General features: G+C 36.6%; 4 protein-coding genes across 11 annotated transcripts; 1 reads left to right on the top strand and 3 right to left on the bottom strand.

Moving 5' to 3' along the window:
- Positions 1 to 3,854: 3,854 nt before the first annotated feature.
- On the bottom strand, positions 3,855 to 7,089 carry LOC112276969 (isocitrate dehydrogenase [NAD] regulatory subunit 1, mitochondrial). Of its 2 annotated transcripts, none has more exons than XM_024508824.3 (5): positions 7,024 to 7,089; positions 6,256 to 6,851; positions 5,456 to 5,710; positions 5,139 to 5,217; positions 3,855 to 4,805 (listed from the first exon to the last, which is right to left on the bottom strand). In XM_024508824.3, the coding sequence occupies exons 2-5, from the start codon at positions 6,760 to 6,762 to the stop codon at positions 4,531 to 4,533; spliced, it is 1,116 nt and encodes a 371-aa protein (XP_024364592.1). In that variant the 5' UTR covers positions 6,763 to 6,851; positions 7,024 to 7,089; the 3' UTR covers positions 3,855 to 4,530. The 2 variants fall into 2 exon arrangements, with proteins under 2 accessions (XP_024364592.1, XP_024364594.1); XM_024508826.3 differs by having other exon boundaries at positions 5,456 to 5,695; positions 7,024 to 7,081.
- A 1,959-nt stretch (positions 7,090 to 9,048) lies between these two features.
- LOC112276789 (SUMO-conjugating enzyme SCE1) lies at positions 9,049 to 12,336 on the top strand. Its single transcript, XM_024508483.3, has 5 exons — positions 9,049 to 9,187; positions 10,528 to 10,611; positions 10,975 to 11,127; positions 11,400 to 11,513; positions 11,746 to 12,336. The coding sequence occupies exons 1-5, from the start codon at positions 9,119 to 9,121 to the stop codon at positions 11,806 to 11,808; spliced, it is 483 nt and encodes a 160-aa protein (XP_024364251.1). The 5' UTR covers positions 9,049 to 9,118; the 3' UTR covers positions 11,809 to 12,336.
- An 829-nt stretch (positions 12,337 to 13,165) lies between these two features.
- On the bottom strand, positions 13,166 to 18,681 carry LOC112276785 (DNA-(apurinic or apyrimidinic site) endonuclease). Its single transcript, XM_024508480.3, has 10 exons — positions 18,214 to 18,681; positions 16,960 to 17,229; positions 16,708 to 16,800; positions 16,121 to 16,265; positions 15,189 to 15,399; positions 14,874 to 14,952; positions 14,414 to 14,475; positions 13,998 to 14,084; positions 13,709 to 13,812; positions 13,166 to 13,434 (listed from the first exon to the last, which is right to left on the bottom strand). The coding sequence occupies exons 2-10, from the start codon at positions 17,185 to 17,187 to the stop codon at positions 13,322 to 13,324; spliced, it is 1,122 nt and encodes a 373-aa protein (XP_024364248.1). The 5' UTR covers positions 17,188 to 17,229; positions 18,214 to 18,681; the 3' UTR covers positions 13,166 to 13,321.
- Positions 18,682 to 20,248: 1,567 nt separating this feature from the next.
- On the bottom strand, positions 20,249 to 24,086 carry LOC112276787 (uncharacterized). 7 transcript variants are annotated; one of them, XM_090247083.1, is made up of 6 exons: positions 23,652 to 24,065; positions 23,338 to 23,472; positions 23,078 to 23,166; positions 22,592 to 22,745; positions 21,104 to 21,422; positions 20,249 to 20,935 (listed from the first exon to the last, which is right to left on the bottom strand). In XM_090247083.1, exons 5-6 carry the CDS (start codon positions 21,403 to 21,405, stop codon positions 20,743 to 20,745), a joined length of 495 nt encoding a protein of 164 aa, XP_090103209.1. In that variant the 5' UTR covers positions 21,406 to 21,422; positions 22,592 to 22,745; positions 23,078 to 23,166; positions 23,338 to 23,472; positions 23,652 to 24,065; the 3' UTR covers positions 20,249 to 20,742. The 7 variants fall into 7 exon arrangements, with proteins under 7 accessions (XP_090103209.1, XP_073386950.1, XP_073386955.1 ...); XM_073530849.2 differs by lacking the exon at positions 23,078 to 23,166 and having other exon boundaries at positions 23,342 to 23,472; positions 23,652 to 24,069; XM_073530854.2 differs by lacking the exon at positions 23,078 to 23,166 and having other exon boundaries at positions 23,338 to 23,436; positions 23,652 to 24,018.
- Between the last annotated feature and the right edge of the window lie 1,261 nt (positions 24,087 to 25,347).

Below are 25,347 nucleotides of genomic sequence, written 5' to 3'. Positions count from 1 at the left end.
TGATATTAGCAAACTTTTTAAAGGACTTTATTTTTAGTAACTATTCATGACCTCTTTAAAAGGACATTTATATTTTTTGTCAAAAAAAGAACTATTTTTATTTATTTTTTCTATACAATTTTTTCCTTATAAAAGAAGTTATAAAAGTTGAAATAGATGAAGGATTTCAAAGGCAAATAAATAAATCAAAATAAAACAAGAACAAAACCATGTGTGTATTCATCCAAAGTAATATCTACAAACTTTTGGATTAATAGACTTTGAGTTATTTTGGTCAAAATTTTTGTTCCTATTTTTTTTTTTTTTTTTTTTTTTTTTGCTATAAGGTATCAAAGACTAAAAATTCTTCATGCCTCTTTTATTTTTCTTGTATTTGATTTTGATCGAAAAAGACTTGCTTCAAAAAGTAATAGTTGAAATAGAACCAAGGATCACTAACAACTTGACCTATAGTTTTGTGTACTCCAATCCATCATATTTTTATTTCTACCAATGTTCCATTTTTATTTTTTATCTCCTATTCACTTAAATTTTATAATCTAGATAGCTGTTTAAAAAAATTAAAAAACTTTTTAAGATAACTTAACCATCTAAAGATATGTTTTGAATTTTTTGTCTCAATTTGACACTTTCATTGTTTTTGATGATTTTTTGTATCTATAAATACATTGTTAAAATTGCAACTACAAATAATGACAATAATTTGTAGATCTAATAGTTCATAAAAATTAGACAAGAAAAAATATGTATACATGTTATAAGAGCAATAAGAGTGCAAATAAAATTTTAGAATTAAACCAACATCAAGATTGTAAGTTTTTTTGGCCAAATAGAACTATAGAATTCTACTAAAGCAAGTATCAAATTCTAACTTCCAGCAAGTGTAATTAATTAAGAAGAATATTTTAATAATAAAAATAAAATAAAATAAAGCACTTCAAGATAAAAAAGTTTTATAAGTCAACTTTTACAAAAACAAAAATTTAAGTAGCAAAAATATTAAATATATATATATATATATATATATATATATATTATTAATCTTTTAAGTTTTTTTCATATTTTTTATAAAAACATTGAATCATCATGTGATATATATTCTAGAAAAATTGTGACGTTTTTTTAATTATTTATCATCCAAATCACTAAAATTTAAAAGTTTAACTACAAATTGTATAAAAAACAATTACTTCTATAAAGATTTAGTTGTCTTTCTGTAACTTCTAAAAAAAAAAAATTCTTTAAATAATATAGAAGTGTTTTATTTTTAAAATCAATTATTCTTAAACCAATTTTTTTAAAATACTTTTTAAAATCTAAATCTTAGATTAAATTCTATATTTTAGTCAAAAAGTCATGACTAAATCTTTCTATAAGTAATTTATAAACACGTGTAGAAGATTAAATGATGATCTATTTTATTTTTTGTGCTAAAAAAATCATTACTTGAATCTTTGGATGAATTTTACATTTTGGATCTCATCAGATAAATGGCATCTTTGATCAATTTATATGGCATTTTTGATCAATTTATATGGCAATCTTTTCTTTATAAAAAAAATAAGTTCTTTTTAATCTTATTTATAAATACATAATATAATTATAAAAATATAAATATAAATATAAATTTAAAAATTTAAAAAACTACATAATTGATATGTATAATATCTTGTAATATGATTGAATAAAATGATCTATGGTAGTAAGGATAATTTTTGTTAATTGGTAGAATAAGTAATAGTATATTTGATTTATTAATGGCTTCTATAATATAAATTATTTAATATAAAATTATAAATTTACTTACTAAAATCTTAAATTCAACTAAATTATTAAATTGTGCATAAGATTGTCAAGGACATGAACCTCAAAGAACAAAAAATATCAATACATTCTTGTATACTTGAAAAGACTAGAAAATCACTCAAAGATGATATAGTATTAAACTAGAATGATTATTGCCAAAAACAAGAAGACTAGAAAGTCTTGAAACAAGACTAAGGACTAAAAAGGTGTTGACAAGAGTGAAGAAGACTTCACTCTTGCCTCCATATATACTCTTAACTAAGAGCTACATGGCAATGTCTTATAAAACCTCCAAAACATGTTGACTTTACAATACATATATCTGAACTTGCAAGGCAAGTTTTCTATATATGTGTGCCACATAATTACCTTGTTCTACAAGCTACCAGCACATGGTTAACTTGTTGACTAAGTTTCTAACCTATCAATCAACTACAAATACATGTAAAGTCAAATTAGCCTTTATGAAGCTTTTAAGAAGCTTTTCTTAAAAATATTATAAATAACTCTATTTTTACCTACTTTTACTTAATCATATAGAATAAATATTTAGAATATTAGAATAAATATGTATATTTATAAATATATATATATATATATATATATATATATAATTACATTTTCACTACTTTGCATAATTTTCTTAAGTTTACCAATTTTTTGTTGCTTAAAATTTTAAATAAATATTATATATCTTGCAACCTATCTCTAATTCCAAATTAATGCCATAAAATTTTTATTTTATTTTTACTTAAAATTAACTAATTAATTAACAATGTACTTTGTTGTTTCATTGTTAGTTATACAAATAAATAAATAAAGTACAAAAACTAATCTAAAAAATCACATGATCTTTTATAAGAAAAAATAATACAATCTCTTATACTTCCATAACAAAGACAACTTATAATAATTATTCTATTTGTATATTCTTCTAAAATTACTACACTTACATATTAATAACACTCTGTATTATCATATACAAGCATCAATACAATATCATTACAACATCCTTATATCTTCTCTATATAGTATTGAAATTTTTTTAAATTTATCAAAAACAATAAAAATAGTAGAAATAGAAATGAATGAAGATATAGAAAAATATTTATTTATTTATTTATTAAGAAAGTAAGTAAGTAAGTAATAATCATAGACAAGTTGAATAGAGCATTAACAACCATTTTGAAAAATATATATATATATATATATATATATAGATTTTTTATATGGTTTCTTTTAACTTCATACTATCTCAAAAAGATGCCTTCTAAAAGATGGCTTTTCTTTAATTAAAAAAAGAGACCTTGTTAAGGCTTTTAGATATAAAAACCTCTTAAGATATATGCCAATGATTATTTAACGTAAACTTAAAATATACATTAATGGTTTTGAAGTTATCCTATAGCATATGTTTATTGCTAAGATTATGTTTATATACATTTAAAATTGTTGCAATTATAAACTATAAAAAGTAATGTTAAAATCAGAAAATTGTTACATCAAAAAAATTACGAAATTTGACTCAACATTAAATTCTATATATATATATATATATATATAAAAGAACTCTAAACATTATATGAAAAAATATATAATGAATTATAAAGAATTTTTGGTACTTTGTTTGTTCAAATTCAACTTACAAAACAAAATTAGTATATCTTCTTACATACACAAGCACAACCTGATCTTAAAGAATTTTTAAATAGTAGATGTATTCAATATAATTAAACGAAATCAGAAATTTTGAATTATTTTCCTTTTTGTTGTTATTTATGGGACTGAAATTCAACATCTAGGATTGATAAAAGGGACACAATACCTCATCCGACTAAACGAATTAACAATTACATGTACAAGGATTCAAAAAATTCAATCAATGATGGATCATAATAGAATAAGATAAAAACAATGAAATAGGAGAATCAAAACATTACGATTTACAACAGCGACAATTTAGTTAGTAAGAGCTTCTGTAATCAACAAAACCCTCAGCCAAATAACTGCGATTCATTACATTTCATCCGTGAAGCCCCCATCAACAATTTTGAAGTAAGAGCCTACGATATAGAATCGTAACGATTATTCATTCTGGAACATACATACAGTAGGCCCGTCTCAAGCCCAGTTTTATGGACCAGGATCCCAACCAACATGCACTATGACTAAGCTGACAGTTCGCGCCCGCTCATCATCCCTTGTGTATTTTGTAACCAAGCCTCGACAAATCCAGCGTGAAACAAACGTGGAATTCGAGCAGCCGAGAACTTTGACTGTAAGGATACACAAAGAATGGTGACTATTATCCCCATGAGAATTGCCTCAACCAGGGCGGAAACATCAAAACATGGCGCACCCTGTACCCTAGAATGTTGGTGCTGTCAGTGATGGTGGCAGCAACGTTGGCATAGACCTGCCATAAAGGCTGCGCTCCTACTTCTGACGCAACTTTCTCTTTATTTGTGGCTTGCGGATGGCCATCTCAATTCTTATTCGTACAACAATATGTAATCCTGAACCTGCTATCTGCCCCATTTGGCCGACATCGGCTATGTGGAAGGATTTTACTTTTCATCACAGACGTACCAGTAATAGGCAAGACCATTGTTAAACTTGATGGCGGAATTGTGGGAAGAAACAATTTCTACAAACAGAAACTTGCTTCAAATAAGTCACCAACGCTGTAGCACAGGATAAATAAAATAAATAAAAATGAGGCAGTTACTGTAGCTTATCAATAACAGCATCGACTACGTCTTGGGTAGTGCTAGTGCCCCCGAGATCCTTAGTGCGGTAGGTTCCCTCCGCTATGACAGCCATCATAGCTTGCTCCAGCCTGTCTGCGAAAGATGGGAACTGTAAATGCCGCAGCATCATGGCGGATGACAAGAGCAGTGCTGTGGGATTGGCTGTTTTACCAGCAACCAGTCTTTCATTTCCCACATTACCGGCAGAAGCTCCCTGCTCAAAAATAGCGTGGTCAGCTCCGACATTGCCTGCAAGCAAAAATGATCATTAGATAAATTACAAGACTGATCAGTTGAAAACCGTAGAAGCAGCTTTTATCTGCAACCTGGCCTAAGGATGAGATAGTAACAATACACCAGAGGATGGTGATAATGAAATTCACCTGTCTAAATACTCAGATTCTCAAGGACTACCTTGAATGTGGGATTTGAAATAGTGTATCGAAGACAATAAATGACAAGTGCCACACAAATTGTATGTGGTCATCTGAGTTTGAACTCCAAAAACAAGACTAGAACAAGGTCTTCATCGGTCTATTACAGTGATAACAAGAAGCTGAAAAATAAAACAAACGGACATACCTCCTGGCATGACACCAGTTCCGCCTGCAATACCAGCTGCGGTATTGGCTACCAAAGTTCCGTACAAATTTGGTGTTACCTGCAAAAATCATACCACGCCCTTTCAAATACTCACCAAACGTGCAGCTAAATATCGTTTTCCAAGCCTTATGAAAACCGAACAATGTAAAAAAGCAGAGATGCAAACTAAAATTCTAAGTTCCTACCCAAGCAACATAAAGCCACCAGACACAGGACCATTTCTTGAGTGCAAGCAACGGCCACGATTCCTAAAATTAACAAACAGATAAATCACAGAGATGCGAGTAGAAACTTACCATGACGTCAAACTGCTGGGGCTTCGACACAAGCTGCATACAGCAGTTATCCACAATAACCTCGTTGTATTTGATACCTGGATAGTTTTTAGCTACCTCACGGCAAGATTCTAGGAAAAGGCCATCTGCAAGCTTCATGATGTTGGCCTTGTGCACTGCTGTTACTGTCTTGCGGTTGTTGAGATAAGCATACTCAAAGGCGTATTTCGCAATGCGCTCCGAGCAGAACTTGGTGATTACCTGAACATCTTGGCACTGTAAGGCACTTACAGAATTATTTGACAGGTACCACGCAGTAGATAAGATTATTTCCACAATGCATGAAGCATGACGAGGAGATGCTGCCAAATGTTGACGCAGTCTCCAAATGATCATCAGACAAAGGGCTACCGCCTAATTTACCATGGACCCTGAAATGACCACTTCTTCACAAAACTTAATTCTGAAGAGCAGTTCATAAAAAAGAACGACGAGTATGCTTCCAAGTAGGTAAGCTAAACCCACACTTGTGGCACACCGATGTCGATCTTCCGAAAACGGAATTACTTTGAACCTCTACTATGGCAGCAATTCGTTCACCGGAGTGATGCTAACAAAGAACCAAGTACATCGATCAGTACCTAAAAGTGTTTCATATTCCAAGATGATGGAAGATGATACAAATTTTCGTTGCACCGATTCATCTCCAACAAACCTAGAGAAACAAAGGCGTGAAAAAAATGCTTGGACAGAAAATATTACAATCACTAGGCACAACATAGAGTAGTGTTATTTTTCAGGTCAGAAAACGAAATATGTACCTTAAGGCTCTCGACGACCCCGGGGACGACCTCGTGCTCAAGACCAGAATACTCCCCTTCGGTATTCTCCCGAATAACCACAATGTTGACATTGTCATGGCGCGTCTTAAGGCCTGGCAAGTTAAAGCAATGCACGAGTGAAGCAAATAAATCCAGCTCCTTCCGCAACTGCACATTCAGAGAACTAACACCTCCTCCAACAGGCGTGGCAAGGCCTCCTTTCAAGCAAACCTTGTTTCGGCGAATACTATCCATGACTTCCGTCGGCACCTTGTCCATCTTCCCCGACACTTCATACTCCTCGAAATACACCGGCGCGTGCATCGCCTTCATCACTTGCACCACCGCTCCAGTGACCAATGGCCCGATTCCATCCCCAGGCAACAACGTGACGGCCCTTGGACTACCATCCCCGGGCCGCGGCATGTACGTGACGGTCCTCCTCTGCGACCGCATCAAAGCTTCCCCTATCGCCTTCATCCCTCTCCTCCCCCCGGATGCTGCCATGACTTCAAACCTCCTCAATCCCTTCACCACCTCCCCGTCCGCTTCACCACAGCGCCTTAAATCATACGACCGAAATTCCTATCACAGTCCTAATCAAGCCAAAAAAGAATTACAACAAATGTATATATATATATATTTATTTATTTATTTATTTATTTATTTAATCAAAAAATATTTATATAAATATATCCTCGAATTATCCCCGCTACTACATCCAAGTAACCCTGAAAAAGTACAGGAAAATTGCAACAGGCTGAGTACAAAGACGATCTGCAGCGGCAGCCATCGATCGCCAAGCAACACTTGTGCCCCGGAAGCACAGTACAAGACAGTGAGGGAGGGAGAGAGAGAGAGCCCACCTGTGCTGCCAAAGGGCGGATGGGTGCCGCGGATTCCGCCCTATTGCCGTGAGCAGCAGCCCCAGCCGGGCTCGGCCATGGATGAATGTGGCTTCTAAGGGGTCGATCAAAACGCATATGTTAAATAATCGGTTGTATTTTAGTGTTTGTGAAGTTGTCTGTGTGTTATTAATAGAATGGAATTCAATACGGCTAAATTAATTTTAAATTTTCAAAATAATAGTACTGAATAAATTTGAGATGTTGGGGAGGAATAATTTGGTGTTTTCTAGAATCTGACAAATAAAAACACGGGTTATGCAAATCGTTATACTATCAGTACATTCCTTTAGGATTTTAGAGGAAAAAAATGGTTTAAAATAAATAAATATATGTATGATCATGGTACTTTTATGGAGCGCCTTATCCAACTTCATCATAATATAATAGAATGAATATTTAAATATATATATATATATATATATATATATACATGCTAGAGGTAATCAAAGTATAAAACCATAGATTATAACAGAATAAATAGAATAGTAACACAAAATCGAAACATACATGCCACAGAACATCGAATAGTAACATCGAAACATACATGCCACAGAAAATAAGGCGTTTTTTGTAAGTAAATGAACAACTTTGACTTCAGCCAAAATAATAAGATGATTTTTGTTATTATGTATTATTTTTTTGTAGACTTAAGAAATTGTAATATTATTAATAGGTAAAGTTTTAAATTAAAATATTTTATACCTATTAATACATTTCACTTGTAAATTAGTTAAAACTTATCTTATACATTAGTATAATTTTTTTGCATGTTTTTTTTTTTCTGTCGTGTTGTTCTTTTCTTTTCTTTTCTTTGCTGTTATAACTCAAATAACATTTCTGGAATATTTTTATTGTGCCAATTTAAAATGAAATTAATCTTTTGTCTATAAAGATTTGAAGATAATGGAAATAGGATAATATATAAATTCTACAATGAAAACATTGTAGAAAATGATGTCTTTAGTTTTTACATGTATTTTGCAATAGCTTATTGAAAGGTCGTTGGAATAACTATATGCAAATTTTGACCCATGACAAGATTGATTAAGAAAATCCATCACAAGCTTTGGAGGCCCCAACCTCGTGGACCTCCATCAATTATCTAACAATTAGATTATGTAGTAGATCTTATTTAAAAGTCTTACTACAATGACCATGTGACAAACTCTCCAATTAGTGGACAAGTTTGATAATAACTCAAGAACACATTAAAGTATTTTAACAAACCTTTATAAAGTGATATGAGGGTCTTGTATGGTTCTCAAACATATCCAAATAAAAAGAACACATAATTGGCTTTTGCCTTGAATAAGTTGCTTAACAATAACGTTATTATTTTAAATAAAGTCAACACAAATAGGCTATTAAAAAAGAAATAGAAATGCAATGGATCATTATTGTTGCATGACTTAGACAATTCCTTGTCTATGAAAAAAACCTAACCCTGATATAAGAATAAAAAATATAAAAATAAAGAGAAGAATAAAAAGAAGCAAAGTTTAGTACCACAGAAACATCAATAGTTTGAAATAAAACAAACAATTCATGCTTGTTTGGCTCCATGAACAACAAGGAAGCGTCCAGAAAATATTCCACGTGGACCCTACATCAACGAATGAACGTGGGATTGAGAATCATCCAAGGATGTAGAGGAGAAAACTTTTTGCTTTTTTTGCTTTTTTTTTCTTATTTTTTTACTTTTTCTTGTGGTGTGAGCGCACGAGGGGGGAACACGGCATTGGGCGGCAGTGGTTGCCACGGGAATGGTGGGCCGCGTAGATCAAAAGCAGTGTATGCTGCGGCAGCTCAGATGAAGACGAAGGCGCAGTGGGAAAAAGGCGCAGATATCAAGCACATAGTTGCAGACAGAGGCACAAGCATAGGCAGAGGACGAGGAGGAGGAGTGAGGGCGGAGCTTGAAGGAGCGCAGCGTGACAACAACAACAACAACAACCATGTCAGGAGGAATCGCACGCGGTCGTCTTGCGGAGGAGCGCAAGGCCTGGCGCAAGAATCATCCTCATGTAAACCGATACTCCTCGCTCCCTGTTTTTTTCATCTTCTTCTGCTTTGTGACCTTAGTTGGCCCCTGTCTTTGTTTTGTTCGTTTGCGCGAGGCGCGCACTTGATGAGGATTCATTTATGTATTTTTATTGTTGTTGTTATTTATTTATTTATTTATTTATTTTTCTCTCTTGCTTTCAAGTGGCTGCGACATTTTTTCTTGCTTCTTGCCTCCAGCTTTTGACGCTACCTTTGATTATCTCGATGTTTCGTAGTTCGAATGGTGTGAGTCGAGTGTTGAGACAGTCATGTGGATTCGAGCGGCACTTAGTACCGAGTTCAGGGCATTGGTGCCTGATTCTCGAGTTCGATCTTATTCTTTGCATTTCTTAGACTTTTTTGTTGGCAGTTTGTGTGCTTGCACACTAGTTGTTGTTGGTTGGTATCTTAGCTCTATTTCCGTAGGTTTTCTGGACGTTGTTCGATTATTAGGTAGTTCCATTGAGTTTTAGTATCGTCTTGTTGTTGTTGTTGTTTTTTTTTTTTTTTTTTTTTTTTGGTTTTGTTTTGTTTTTTTTTTTTTCCCATCATGTGTGTATGTGAGGTGGCCACTTCTCGTTGTATTCTGTTCCTTCATATCGACCATGACATTTTTCCCATTTTTGATTTCTTCATTCATGGATTTGAAGAGTGTGATACATGTAACCATGTCCTACTATCAGTTCCTCTCGTTTTCGACTTGTGCTCCACTTAACCAGAACAAGATCTAGACCATCTTTACATGTAGTAACTTCATATTTCATCACAAGCTCTCTCAAGATCACGGTATAACGTCGAGGTCTATTGTGGCTATTCTGAGCCTTTTTCTATTTAGAGAAAGGTAGAGATGTGTGTCAAGAGTACCGGCGATCCAGAACATTCTGGAAAGAGCACGTCGTCTCTGGACGTCATGAACAACGTTCATCGTTGTAAATGTTTTTACTTCTCCCTGGATTTCTCAAGATTGCAGCTGGTCGCCAACTATTTAGTCTATACCTGCCCTCCCAATCCCCCGGAGGACGTCAAAAGTAAGGAACAGAGGAAAAAAGAACAGCTCAGAACGTCCTTCCTCCTTAGTTAGCTAGTATCTAGTCCATTGAGCTTTTCCTTACGTTCATTGGACTGATTGTTTGCGATTTCTTATTCCCGTTTTAAGTCATTTATTAATACATGTTAACATCCTGTATTGCCTTCACGGCAGTATCGTTGTGAGATGAAATGAATATTGTTATGCTGTACTCTCAGAGGTTTCTTAATCCTTGCATGTGACTTCGAGCAGTTGTCTCAATAGGCGAGGGGTTTACGGATTTGATATGGGCAGGGATTTGTAGCGAGGCCGGAGACAGGTGCAGATGGAGCTCTAAATTTGATGGTTTGGCAGTGCACTTTGCCTGGAAAAGTTGGGGTATGATTTCTTGTCCTGTTTCCTTTTACAGTCACAATGTTTCATCAGAGTCCCATCTCTGCATTCCTTGTGAGATGCCCCTTATACCCTGGAGAGTGGTGTTTTGTTTGAGCACAATGCATGTTTCTTGTTGCAGACTGCTATCTATTGTTTGTCAGAGTATTAGAGATTGCAGATGCTATGTGAAGAGACTACTATTGGCTTCCGCTCTTGTTACATTTCGTCCGAGTGAGCGATTTCTAGATTATTGCTTTTAGACCACATCTGGTGACCTGAGGCATTGTTCGTATACGTGTGGTGGGAACTCAGTACTGTCAGGTTTTGTACTAAAGTGTATTTGTATATGTATTTCGATTTTGCCAGACGGACTGGGAAGGTGGATTTTACCCTGTAGCAATTCACTTCAGTGAGGATTATCCCAGCAAGCCCCCCAAGTGCAAGTTTCCACAGGGTTTTTTCCACCCCAACGTTTATCCTTCAGGCACAGTTTGCCTATCCATCCTTAATGAAGATTCTGTACGTCCCTCAGCCCTTGTGAAGGATCATGTCTGATTTTTTCTTCATTGACCTTCAAAATTTATCTTTCTATGTTCATGTTACCAAATCAGTTTTTCCCTCTCCCTATGGTGAATTATTTCGGCTCTATTGTCTTGGCCCAGACAGTTCTGGGTTCACATTGTTTCCCGGTTAGTTGGTTTCAGTAGGCAGCTCTTCCTCTCTCATTATGGTCCATTATGTGCAGAAGACTTTCGTTCTCCTTTTTCATCTGAAGTGGGTGTGATTGACAGGGTTGGAGACCAGCTATCACTGTAAAACAGATCCTTGTGGGTATTCAGGAGCTTCTCGACGCTCCGAACCCAGCAGATCCCGCTCAAACCGAAGCCTATCAGCTTTTTATTCAAGTATATGCTCTAATACGCCAAGCTTTTCAAAGTTATATGACAACTGTGATACATCCTGTATTGACAATGTGTGGTAGAAGTGAATACTACTTTTAGGCTAAGCTTAGAATGTTGTTTAGTATAGATACTTGTAGGCCAACCTCGGTTCTGATCTAGTTCAACAAGTAATGTTGCAATCGTATACGTTAGTTAACCTGACAAATGGTTTGGACTTGGTGGTCATTGCTTGCAGGATCCAGTTGAATACAAGCGTCGTGTTAGGCAGCAAGCCAAGCAGTACCCACCGCCAATTTAAAGTTACCAAGGATGATTTCTGATGTCATCGTAATGTATTTGTTTTCTTGGTGGCTTGTGAATACATTATCTCCAAATGAGCTCCTGTATTGCTGTTTCTGGAGGTAACAAGATCATGATGTTGCAACCTCAAAACTAGCAACTTCTATTGACACTGTATGCACTCGGGTTTGTAATCGACAACAAACTAAGGCTGTTCTGATTCTGGTGAAGTTCAGTTATAATTTCAAGGTGGCTGCAGATTATTGTGCATGGCAGGTCAATTTATAGACCAGGCTTCGATAGACTTGGCATGGTCGGACATTTAGTGGAGCATTTTCATAACGTTCATCTTCTGGCTTTGATTACGAACAGTCCGATTTGTAGCTGTGACCTTCTCTATTGGCAGAACTCTAACTTGAACTCTCATATGCTTATGCTCATTGTGGGAGTGTAGTACTCTTGGAGGGTGACTGATCCAAGATGGTGTTTACCTTTTTGCTTGCTACTTTTTATACTTAAATGTGCTTTGGCTTCAGTCTTTGAAGAATTACAGACTATGTCGTAGTTTGATATTGTATTTGTACACTTTTTCTTTTGAGTCCTTTGAAAATTACCAGGCACATGCTGGCCAATGAACAGAAGAGTAGCGTTGCGCAAATGTCAACGTCAACATGAAGTATTTGAAATGCAAACTTCTTCAATATTTGCCGCGGGTGTGTAGCTCGTTTCAGTTCTGATCAACGTTGTCCGCTGTCGGAAATACTAGAAATGTAATAAGAAAATTATCACACGTTTCTCCAAAGTGGATGAGTACCAATTAAAGAAGTCCTTTTCAATTTGACAGTAATTTTTAATTTTGAATAAGTTGTCGTTTATACCTTTTGAAATCATAATTTAATTGGTTGTCAGAGTTTCTACATTAATAACGTTCCTTAAAGCTAAAATTGTTTGCTCCAACACATTTCTTCCACATTACTACAAAGTTACTAAAAATTCACTTTAATTTAAAAGAAAAGTTGAAATCAATACTTTTTATGTCTGATTTTCCAGCATGATCCAGGTAATATGTGAGTCAAGTTCAAAATATGAAAATTGATATGCTTCATTATGTTTTGTTTAACAATTTTGTTGTTGCTGTTGAATATTACATACATACATGGGAGTTCATGTTAACATGTTGCGAGAATTCCTTACCACGCGTTTGCATGACGATTGCTCGCAGAACAAAAGCTCCTGAAAGATTGCTCAACGTTAGAACTCAAAATTGAAAATATTGAAGATAAATGCTACAAACGAAGGAATACAAACAGTACCACATCTCAAATCTTGAGGATGCTTGGTACAATCTTCGCTTCTTAACAGTCTTACGCAGCAGATAAAAGCATTCATATCAAATTGTATCTTGTAACCATAGTACAGATAGATTACAATGTACAGCATCTAACATATATTTTGCTGTGTCGAGAAGCATGGTGCATAAGCACATCATCCACTTTCTCAACAGCAAATTCTACAACTTGAACACCTGAACTTCATAAATCTAAAGAATCCACTTGTCTGCTTTGTATACACTCGACCTTGGCAATTTCCTTTGTAGCCGTTCGAATCTCCATTGTGATAGGGCAATGGTCACTACCACAGAAACCTGAAAATGACCGTGAGAAAGTGGCCAATCACAAGAAAATAAATTTTAAGTAATGTGGTCGACTATATCATGACCTGCTTCAGGCGAGAACCCTCAAGATGTAAATAAAGGTAAAAGAAGAAAACCAACTACGAAAACAGTACACCCACTGATAAGTTTTTTTCTTACCTACGCATTCATAGAAATAACAAGTTCAAACAAATCTAGCAAGATAAGTGCTCAAATGTCACTCGATTGTGAGAAAATGTCTAATAATGAGAGGAAAACCACACACCTTCTTGCTCAATACCCTGCCCATGAATATCGCTGCTTACAAGCCTGTCAAGAAGTTTTCTCGACAATAAAAAATAGTCAATCCTCATGCGCTTTCCCCGGTATCTGTCAAGAAGGAAAAAAATGTACATTGAATTTGAGGAACTTATTGTCAGCTGAGACTGTCTTGGGCATATGGAGGATTCAATGCACTAGACAGATGAGATTATTTTAGCTCAAGGCTTGTACCCCAACACATCCATGAAAATAAAGATAAAAATACTGCAAAGAAGTGAAACATTTTTACGTACTTTCCAACAGGATTTCCAGACCATGTGAAGCCAGCATCAAAATCCTGTTGTTTGTGGAGATGTCTATACGTATCTACCAAATCTCCCCTGTTCAAAGTCAATAAACAATAATTGAATAAGGAACATGTTCTGGCATTTCCACAACAAAATCAGATGACTAATCATATTTTAGAGGCACATTCATCCTCAATGAACATACTAGGGTTTAAAATCCAAAAAAAACTAAGTGAAAAAAAGGAGCTATTTCAATTACGAAAAAGTATCGTGGATCAATGCGCCTGCCTACTCAACTTTAGAACGTAACTAGGACGTTATGTGACAATTGCGAAGCTGATTCCTGAATATTTTCATCTCCGTGGTTGTTACCACATCCACGCCAGTTAAAAGTAAGCCAAGAGGGTTGAGAGAATACGCACTTCGATAGACATTCAGCAAAACGTTGACGCTCCCCAAGTGTGAAGCCTGGCTGTCCAATATCCTGTTCCAAAGTATACCAAATATAGTTCTCATATACAGGGTTACGCCAGTTTTAAATGAGGATTGATCTACAACACAGACTGTCGTCCAGTAGACAAGTCATCAAGCAGTGCAAGCATCTCACGTCTTCGAACCAGGATGACCAGGGCTTGCCAAGATTTTAGAAGATAAAAAGAAAAACACAAAACAAAACAAAACAAACAAACAAACTACCTGTATATGATGATATAAGCATAACCTGCATGAGCACTTGCAGTTCCTTCAATAGCAGGCAGACGGCCAAGAAATGTTGTTTCGATTGTGTTAATTTTTTTATTACTGTCCAACTTTTTTGATTGTTTGTGAGAAAGACGACCACTTTTAGTTATCGAATTTGATAACCATAACTCTAGTTTATACCTCGGCATTTGGGGGTGTATAACCCTGAAGTTTGGCGTTACTGAAAAAGTCCGGGTGACTCACATCGATAACCTCGTTACTGCATAGAGAAAAAGAAAGGATTACAAGCAGGTCAGATGGAAGATAAAAGTAGAGACAATTCCAGATGGAATCCACTTCAGCTTCAATCTGAAATTAAGTTGTGGATTTAAGAATTCACAACTCAACCAGTTATTAAGGACAAGCGTATGATGGACCATAACTTGTCACTATACTCCAATAAAATACAACATGACAATCAAACCTGATTACTAAGGGCTGAACACAAAGACTCACCTGACATTGAGGTCCCCACACCAAATAAGGGGCTTCTTATGTGGACGTTTCAAGAACTCAATCATTCGCGCATCCCAAGCTCGTCGCCTTGCAAATCCATTGTCGTCGTCTTTCCAGCTATTGTTTGGGACATATGTGTTAAGCAGCCGAAAAGAGTGAAACTCTGCCAAAATAACCCTTCCGTCTGCTTCGTGCTTCAACTTGCTTCCATCTATTAACAAAAATAAGTAAGATTCTAAGAGGGAAATTTCAAAAACCGATGCATATCAAATTACTGATTTATGTGACCATGAACAATCAAACATTACACATACGCAAGTTGCATCGGGCACATGAATTCTGAACCATCACAAAAATCAAGAGGTAGGAGGCACAGCAGCAAGCCAGAAGTGAACGTAGCAGAACAAGCACAACGATCCACACACAGAGTTAGTCGTCAAGGAAAGACTTAACAGACCTAGTGGTGGAATCCATACAAATGACATCTGGACCTGGAGCCTTGACTTCAAACACGGATGATCATGTGGAACCCTGGGCTTCTGGCAATGAGCCACTACAAGTGAGGAAAACCAAGTAACCTTCTAGTTTAAACATATGTATATTGTTTGCTTTGAGGATGTAAATGGGAACACACCAGATCATGCACTATTGAAGCCATCCACCGACATCTAACAACTAGATTTACGAGGTATAATGAGAACACCTTTGATAGCATACAAGATACACACAAGCTTAATAGTATTATAATAGAGTGACATTTCAAAACATATTCAATTAAGATGCTTTAGAATGCATTAGTTAAAATTCCGACCTTTACTAATTCACGAACAATCAAAACTCATAACGCAACTCCAAAAAATTATCAGAGTTTTACTTGAATGTAAAACCATCAACATATGCCATTGCACAATCTCAAAGGCACGATGAAGCACCTGACTCATCCAAAGAGTATAATATTGAGATTGGGGAGCAACTGTGTTTCACAAGGAGAGCAGTTCCACCGTACTTGCTATCACTCAGCGACCACCAAACTCCGTAGTCTGAAAGTGGTGACACTGACAGGGCACGCATCATGATCTGTTCAAACGGATTAACACCACACCACCCCACCCCACCAGATGGTGTACCCTATCTTATGAGTTATCTGCTACATGGCAACATATGAGCTAAATAAACATTTCGAACTAGATGTTGAGAAATAAACACAGCAGAAATTCATCTTTGTCCAGACAAAAGGTGGAAAATGTGAAATGCAAACGGAGGGAGCACACAAGCATTTAAGCGCATTCATTTCCCATACAGAAACTCATAAACAACTAAACAAGCAACCGTGGTAATCAATTTCTAATGATGACAAGTTTTATAAGAATAGGCAAAGAGACGAAGCATGTAGAGATGTCTGAACAATGTAGGTATATCTGGTAAATCGCCAATTTAATCAGGGAGCATCATGACCCTAATTTTTGGGGATCTAATAACCAACTCTATATTTAACAAGAGTGCCACTTGTAAAACAAACCTGTTTGTCTTCACGTGCGGAGTTAGTATCGTCTTTGAGCTCCCCATGATTCCTAGGTTCCCCTTTCCGACCTGCCGATGGTATGCGAACTTCCTGTTCCTCGCAACATGTGGCAAATATGACTATCGTCACGACGAGTAGAACTCCCACCAAATCGATATTATCAAATGTAAAATCGGGGAAAGTACGGGAACTGATTGCTTTACAACCTCCAAATTTAAGGTGTATTATTTAAATTAGTGAAATTGGAACCTGAATGGCAATGACATCTGGATCGAGGCGGCGTAGAAGGCTGAGAACTTCTTCTCGGTTAGTTTTTAAGCGAAGTAAAAAGCTGTTGGTGTTCCATGACATGAACTTGGTTGGTTCCCTCTTCTCGGAATCTTCTCTGGCGCAGGTCGGAGTTCCATCTTCTCCACGAGAGGTTGCCAACCTTTTGAAAGAACCTTCTCGACCAATGGACTTGAAAAACCTCTTCATTTTGCTCTTCAAACTTGTTCTGCAGAACAGCTACGCCGTAATCTGCTTTCGAAAAGGAATGTTCAAAAAACAAGCCCCAGATTAATGCTAAGAACCTGACCATTTCCGTAGTGTTCAGTTGAGTATTAGTAGGCATCAAATACATGTACAGATTGCGAGTCCATATACGATTTATCATGTACACCGGGCTCACTTTAAAAGTGTCGTATCTACAGGATCAGGATACAGGTCACACAATGACATGAACGTGGAAAAAGACCTAGACTATTCAGGTGTAGGGTTTCATCGTAGGCTGTGAGCTGTAGTGATAGCGTGGAATTTTTTTAGATCACGCTGATTTCAGTTCATAGCGAGTATTTAAGAAATATTTTCCTCGGATAACATAATCGACTGGGATTAGCCAGCTAAAGATGGCATTTAGGAAGACGGAGTACCATTAAACGGAAGCTTGAAACCCTCTCGGAAAGTCAGACCCCGCTTGAGACAAAAAACACTCTCGCCATATAAACCAAATGACACTGCTCTATCATTGCTAGGGAACCGTGTCTAAACAGCCAAAAGACACTATCAATTACATAATCATATTCGACTATCCCATTCCTCCAACCGGAATCTTCACGTCGAGAACTACGTTTTCAATTACTTTAATCACTACGCGGACACACATCCAGTCTATGCTTCACGCCCTCAAACGCTGACACAGAGTTTGGACTTCCTCAGAGTCGCAAAAAGTAATATATCTCTGAAACGGCATCTTGCTGTTCACCACTTGCGAAACCTCCTTGAGACAAACCCCGCGTAGTAGTTTCCAACCTAATGTAGTTCCATCGCCGTAATGAAACCTCTCCAAGGACTAAGCACAGCATACCTTGAAACTCTAGTCCAAACGAGAGGAAAACACGTGGTGACAAACCCTAAGGGAAGAATTAACTTACAAACCAATTTCCACCCTTCTCAAGCTGAGACATCTACAGACCAAGCCCGACCGAGACAGAGAGAGCAAGAGTAATGAGAATCGGTCATTACCAGCAGCGGATCCCTATCTTTCACAGAAAGCAAAACCACACGGAATTGTCCACTTTATTATTCAAACACAGATTCCATTGAGTAATAGGAAATCTCCTCTTCTCCCCGTCACAGCACCTCAAAGCTACCCGATCCCCCAAAGGACCAACCACACACTCAACACCATGACCAGCTCTTCTTGCATCGTCGCTCTTCCATCCTCCGGGACAACCTCAAAACACCCGCGGGAAGTGAATTCGAGCACAAGGGAGGAGGAGCCACAGCTTCGGTGACAAAATCGGGCTCCTTAGGATCATACTCCTCCTGGTCCTAAACAGCGAAGAAGACCGATGGTTCAAGGCGCTGCAACGATACGTGCAACGACGAAACATGCAGCGCCAGGATAAATGGAAACGAAGCAGCGCGACGACAAATGGGAGGGACCGTGAGTGAAGCACTCAACTGAATGAAGCACAGTCGACGAGGAGGACGACGACACCGCAGCAGCAGCAAGCAGGATGAGCTCTGGTTCTAACGTTTACTTTAAAGGTACAAGTTTCACTTTAAAGGATCGGGGTGAAATCACGCACTTTTTGTTTGTACACAGCCACCAGGTGTTCACACTTGCTTCGCCTTCAATGGGTTATTCAGCAAGGATTTTTTTGAATGGATAAATGAATCATGGATGTTGGATGGATGTGTCACAGCTTGGATGGTCCTTTGGTGGTTCGGAGAGTGGATGGATGAAGGATGGATGAGTGTATTGGCACTGAAAATCAGGTTATTTGCATAACCAAATGTTTGGTGTGATAACAAACATTGATTGGTGGATATTATTTTAATTAATTTTTAAAAAAATTAAATCTCACAAGATTAAGTTGTACAAAGAGGTATTGAAAATTTTAATTAAAATACAATTAAAATTTGTATATGTTGTTTTTTGACTTAATTTCAACTTAGAAATGTTGTTCATGATTTGTTGCATATATTTTTTTCAATAAGTGATTGCAATGCCAAATATAAGTGAGAATGTATCATGTAATTTTGTTTCATTAATGTTTATAACTTAAGAAGAAATTATTAGCAATAATTGATAGATATGAAGTCCTAGTGGCCATAATACAAGAGATGCTACTTATTAGTTCTTTAACTTTAAAATATTATAGATTACATGCTTTTAGATGTGAAAATAAGAACTAATACATCATCAAAACGGCTTTTGATTATTAATAGTAAAACATCCCTAAGGACTAATGCATCATCAAAATGGCTTTTGACTATCAATAATAAAACATCCTTAGACATTTAATATTTAAAAGAATATATTTTTATTGCAACACAATATATATATATATATATATATATATAGAATTATTAAATTGATCCAAACATTTACTAAATTGACTTACCCATCATCATTGGTTGATGATCCAACTATTTTTTCATTGATTTTCAACCAATATGGATTTGGCTATGGATAATTTTTTGATAACAGTTAGGATGGGTGAGTCAATTTAGTAAATACTTAAGTCAATTTAACAATTCCCTATATATATTTGGAATATATCCGCATGTATACAACAAAAAAAAGAGATAACCACAACTTTACTACAAGTTAAACACAAAAAGGAACAGCTTCACCACAACCATAACTTTTAAGTTGTAAACCTCTAAAAAAACAAACATGAACACTACTATCTTCTCCAAAACTATATCCATTGCAAAAGCATCGAGAGCATGTAGGGAGACGAGATAAGAGATAGAAAAGCAAATTGATATTGCACAAAAGCAAGGAGAGCCAAGGAACAAGACAATTGAAGGAAAGAGGAAGAAATGCTGCCTAGGCAACCTTGATTTGCAGATGCTACCCCACAAGTCTTGATAAGAATTAGAAATTTGACAGATACAAGAGGAAGGTGAGGCCATGAGCACAGCTATTTCTAGACTAGCAAAAGCAAACAAATATTGCTTCTAATAACTGGACCAAAATTCCGTAACTGTGACAAAAACAAAAGTTGGAAAACGTACGTGACAGATGATTGACAAATTCAATGCATGCTGATAAATTTTATGCGTTCATAACTTAAATGTTTCCACAAAAGCACCCCTATTTTGATCCCAAAACATCCTTTTACCCACATCTCTCTGTAACTTCCAATTTAATGGAAAGCTTTTAATTCCATCCTTTTTTTTGAAAGCACTAATGAGTGATTCAACTACTGGTTCAAGGTCAGACACAGATCTTGTGATCTCAAAGGGACAAAGTCGCCCATTCTACACATCCAATACCACATTTAAAATATTGCTGTGTGAAGTTAAATCTGGCAGGTCCAGACTGACCCAAACACATCCTCAAGGACCCTAAGACATTAAACAAGCAAATCCAAAATTTGCCTCCAGAAACATCCTCAAGACCCTAAATATTTTTTCGCTATTTAGCAAGTGACGTTGAAATACATCAAGCTAATACAGCACTCTGTTGTGTGGACTACAGCAAAAGTTAGGAGATTATGGGGTTTTAGCTTAGTGTCACTCTATTAATTCATTTGTCTATATAGAATGAAGACGATTAGGTGCATGAGAATTTTGCATATGTGGTTCTACATCTGATGAGGATACATCTAAAGTGGTAGGATGTTGAGAGCGTCTTATCAAGGAGTTGAAAAGCCTTCCTATTCTTGTGTGTAAGGGTGGTTTACCAATATCATTATAAGGTTGATAAGAAGATCTTCCTGGAATAGGCCTAAGATGGCAGGTACCAACAAAAAAAACACATAGTATCAATGAAACTATCCAGTTCAAGTGATAGGAACTCAACAACTCACACCTCCGATGGCTAATAAAGCACTTATCAAGCCCAAAAAAACAAAGATGGAATATGAATTTGCAGTTAGAAGGAAGAAAGACTCACATGCTTTTCGATGACTTCATTGTTTCCGGCCTAGGATTCTTAGCCACCTTGAACTCAGTACCATCATGTTCAATTACGATCTTGTCGTTGTCAATCAGCTCGTCGCTGCTGAAACTGGCAACAGCATCTCGACCCACAAAAACCCAATGTTGCAAGTAAGTGTCACTAGTTCTTCTTTCTAGTGTATATTGTTCTTTGGGGGCAAGCTTCTTCACAAGTATATGCACTCCGGATGCACTTCGTGACTTGATCTCACAATGAGCGTCTGTTCCATTTTCAAGTACGGTTGCAACTTTCCCCATGGCTTCTAGTCAATTGTCTGCAAGTCCCACCAAGAACACAATATTACACTACGCACTTGCATTTGCTATTGTTGATTTCCCAGACTGACGCTCCGAAAACCTCATTAGACAAAGTTGAGAAATCTAAAAAAATACGAAATCAGGAACCCAAAAACAAATAACATGGATATGGAATGAAAAGCCTTCAATGACTCAAAATGTGACCCAGAATCTACAAGTACATGTTGCAAAACTATGCACAGGTTTAAGGTTTCCACATTCAAATAATCCTGTCCAAAAAGAGAAGAGATAGAAAAGCTGAAACATCATTATAACTATGGTGCAGGAGCAAGGTAATGGCATGGATAAGTGTTGTTTGTTTTTATACGTAATGCAGAGTCAAACATAGAAGCTAACGTAATAATCGAATGTCAACTAGTTAAAGTTCAGGCGAAAGAACAAAGGCTTAAACACAGATTAGTGAACTATCATCTCGAGATCTCATGGAGTAAGCGTCTACCTTAGGGAAGCTTCATCAAAATTACCAGCGTTCAGAGTGCAACTCGATTGTTCATTGCTCTAATTGAAGTATTTGCGTAGGGGTTACTAGTGGTGTAAACGCTTTGTAGATTCGAAGCTGCCTTTCCAAAGAGAAGTTTGCGACACAAATATGGTATTGTACAAGTATATTTGGTAAAACTTGAACAGGACCCAGTACTCCAAATCTCAACGTGACTGCTACGTAGCATACATGATTTCCAATCTCCAAAGAACTAGCAAACCCAAGACGGCTTGGTTCTAAAGTAACAGCAATTGGACCCCCGACCATGGGTATACAGATGGAACGTCCTACGCAACCCTACTACGTCGCTGCTATCTCAAGCGTGCGTGTCAATGGTCTCAAAGTAAGTGTTATTGTAGTGCTACAGATTACATTATATCCCAGCACGTAATAGAACGTTGATGACTTAGACACATCGCTTTTATCCAGAATAGGCAGCAGGAAAAAGTTCATTAGCATGAAAGTTTTCCAACCATCAAAAAATTGACTCGCACAACTGCCTCTGAAAACTAGGATATGTTCGTATTTTGGTTTTGCGCGGAAGAGAGAGAGGGAAATAAAAGTAAGAACAAAAATAAGCATTTCGTTGAGCTTGAATTAAGGGCAACCGCGACTAAGACATAGCCGTCTTGTGCCAGTACTAACCTCGCAGTTTGTTCGTCGGTCGCTCGTTTCCAATGGATAAAGCTGATGAAATTGTGACAAGATCCAACTAGGGTCGTCAGCGATTCTAACCGTGATAGAGCGAACAGTCCTCCACAAGTAATAACAATTTAGGGAGTTGACCTGAACACCAAACCTTGAAACACAAGACAGGGTTAACGGAGGTCAGTCTCTCTTATCCTAGTCAATCTTCTCCGACTCTAACAAAATGAGGGGCAAACCTAGATCATCATGCATTTCTTCAAGACCATTCGCTCTAGTGTTATTCATACAAGAAAGCTTTTGGTCTGAACCGACGAGATAGATCAATTCACTCCCATCAAATCAATCCACCATTAGAGCACGAAAGGGACAACAACGACGAGTTGAGAAATCGTTGCATTCACAATTAAGTATCTAACCAGTACAACCCAAACTCGAAAATATAAAAAGCAGTCCTTGTGATACTGTCATCTTAAGAAAACCTACTTTCATATGGAGCACTGAAATTGTGGTTTTATATGACTTAAAACCTAAAATGGGTTCACCACCACCAACAGCATCTAATTGAAACACACCTTCACAAGCAGAACCCACTTATCAAAACCTCTTGCTACAAATATCGTTGCGACTAACTTGTGTAATCCTAAACAGTTTACAACCTTCAAAGTCTCTACGAACAAACCGCTTCGAAATAAGTTCGGTGGAGGAAGATCTAAAGTATACTACACAGCAAATGGGCAACTGACCAACCCCAACTCAGCTCGGCGACAGATCCCTCACGCGCTGTGGCACTGAGAAAAGTCTTGGTCTTCTCAGTAGATTCGATCAAAGAAGCTGAAGATCTCCTAAAACGAGGAAAAAGATGGGCAATTCAATACCGACTGTTTCATTCCAATCGACACGCGTATCAGTGAAAATAGAGACAACATAGGATCGAGACAAGTTTCTTTGAACTCTAAAAAAGCGGGAGGTTGACATTTTCGCCAGCTAAATAATGTACGGAATCATTTTAAGGCCTTTGGTTCTTTACATTGCTAACACAAGAAAGCCGTACACATACCTCGAGGGAAAAAGAATCTTAGCACATTCGTGTAAAATTCGAACCGAAAGCTCGAAGACGGTTTGTTCCCATTTCTCCTTGGGTAGGCCATCTCCTTACCCAGAACAGATTAGATATCCCAACAGCTCAATACCACGGTTAAATTTCACCACCAATACTCACCACTGAAAATTTCGACTCTAGAGACCTACTCTGAGCGTGTGGTGGTCACCCAAATCCCACTATCTCCTCAACCCTACAAGAAAAATTAACGCCGACAAGAGAGAGCTGCTTATATAATACCCTGCATGCAAGAAACTGTGTTGTAGAAAACTCTCAGCATAAGTTAACATCCTAATTCCGAGCAAGAACAAAGATGCCACCACGTGAAGAAGAGAATCGCCACCTCATGTGCCAGAGAACCACCAAATCCGCCAAAACTAGAGAGAATGCATCAGCAATTGCTCGGCGGGTCACCTAAAAGTCGGTACCGTCAAGACCGACGTCATCGATCGGGAGAAATTATCTGCTCTACGTCATCATCGCCAATGGATGGCAGCATGGAATCATGCCATTATTAGACAACCGCAGACATGACAGGCATCTACTGTAAGCTACGATGCTGAATCGGCGATGGCCGACGAAGTTAGGTTTGCCCTGCAAACGCAACAAAAATAACCCATGCACAATTATCTCTACAGTAGGATGGGGATTTGTAGGCATGACTAGAGCGGGTGGCATTAGGAGGAGAAAATAAATTTTGAGGAATTTGGTGTCTATCTATCCTACCACAACAAATGTAGAACATGTTGTCTTTGAAAAAATACAACTATGTTTAGTAGCAGAGATCTTTACATGCATGATATACAAATGGGTCAAACCATTTTGTTGTTGTCAATCTAAGCATGTCGACGCACATATTTAATTCCAACAATTAGAATGGACGTGATAACATTGATTTCTTGCTTTTGATGGTTACTAATGGCATTTCTTAAATATACATCCATAACATTTTATAAAAATATGTCTTTGTGGTGGGCCTAACACAAATGTCAAGAGACAATAATATTCATACCACGTTGGAAAAAGTCTATTTTACCTTATTTTCTCCTTTTTCTATCCTTTGATTGATTATTCTAGATATAAAATCAACTGAATAAAGTCTTCCAATTTCAAAAGTTATCTCACCTTCTCTTGTAAGTATAAGATCTTTTAAAGGGAGAAGGGCTACCTTAATCCTATGGGCTTCTTTATATTGAACTTCTTGTTCAGAAAATATCAACTTCTTTCCTTTCTTGTATGATGTATTATAATACACAATAGATGTGGTCTTAATGCATTATAATCATTATATATTTACTTAATACATTAATCTATATATATATATATATAATTATTTTAAATGATTTATAAAAAAAATTAAAATCAAAATACTTTTGATTTATGTATATAACAGATCAATGAACAATTTTGATGTTATATGAAAAACTTCAAGTAGGTAATTAATATAATTGATCAAAACATTATAGAGGATGTTGCCAACAATATTGCCAAATACTTATATAATATTAAAATACTAATATTGCACATGTTATAAATAACAACTAGTTTTAAAAGAATGATTCATAGCATAATTTAAACCTTGAAGTGTGAATTCATATTTTTATACACAAAGAATTTATGAAATGATAGCTAAAATGTGTCATGGTTATGAAGC

This window comes from Physcomitrium patens, chromosome 24 (genome assembly GCF_059467195.1).
Source record: "Physcomitrium patens ecotype Gransden chromosome 24, ASM5946719v1, whole genome shotgun sequence".
Taxonomy (NCBI): domain Eukaryota; kingdom Viridiplantae; phylum Streptophyta; class Bryopsida; order Funariales; family Funariaceae; genus Physcomitrium; species Physcomitrium patens.
This window is presented reverse-complemented; position numbering and strand designations above follow the sequence as displayed.

Excerpts from the sequence above, each read along its gene's own strand:
- LOC112276969 (XM_024508824.3), bottom strand. The coding sequence starts at position 6,762 with ATGGCAGCATCCGGGGGGAGGAGAGGGATGAAGGCGATAGGGGAAGCT. Across the intron at positions 5,218-5,455 it reads CCCAGCAGTTTGACGTCATG|GTAACACCAAATTTGTACGG; the intron begins GTAAGTTTCTAC and ends TGATTTTTGCAG. Across the intron at positions 4,806-5,138 it reads AACTGGTGTCATGCCAGGAG|GCAATGTCGGAGCTGACCAC; the intron begins GTATGTCCGTTT and ends TTTTGCTTGCAG.
- LOC112276785 (XM_024508480.3), bottom strand. The coding sequence starts at position 17,187 with ATGAAGAGGTTTTTCAAGTCCATTGGTCGAGAAGGTTCTTTCAAAAGG. Across the intron at positions 14,953-15,188 it reads TGTGGGGACCTCAATGTCAG|TAACGAGGTTATCGATGTGA; the intron begins GTGAGTCTTTGT and ends TTCTCTATGCAG. Across the intron at positions 13,435-13,708 it reads GCAGGGTATTGAGCAAGAAG|GTTTCTGTGGTAGTGACCAT; the intron begins GTGTGTGGTTTT and ends GGTCATTTTCAG.
- LOC112276787 (XM_073530848.2), bottom strand. The coding sequence starts at position 21,405 with ATGGGGAAAGTTGCAACCGTACTTGAAAATGGAACAGACGCTCATTGT. Across the intron at positions 20,936-21,103 it reads ATGAAGTCATCGAAAAGCAT|GCCTATTCCAGGAAGATCTT; the intron begins GTGAGTCTTTCT and ends CTGCCATCTTAG.
- LOC112276789 (XM_024508483.3), top strand. The coding sequence starts at position 9,119 with ATGTCAGGAGGAATCGCACGCGGTCGTCTTGCGGAGGAGCGCAAGGCC. Across the intron at positions 9,188-10,527 it reads GGCGCAAGAATCATCCTCAT|GGATTTGTAGCGAGGCCGGA; the intron begins GTAAACCGATAC and ends TGATATGGGCAG. Across the intron at positions 10,612-10,974 it reads CTTTGCCTGGAAAAGTTGGG|ACGGACTGGGAAGGTGGATT; the intron begins GTATGATTTCTT and ends CGATTTTGCCAG.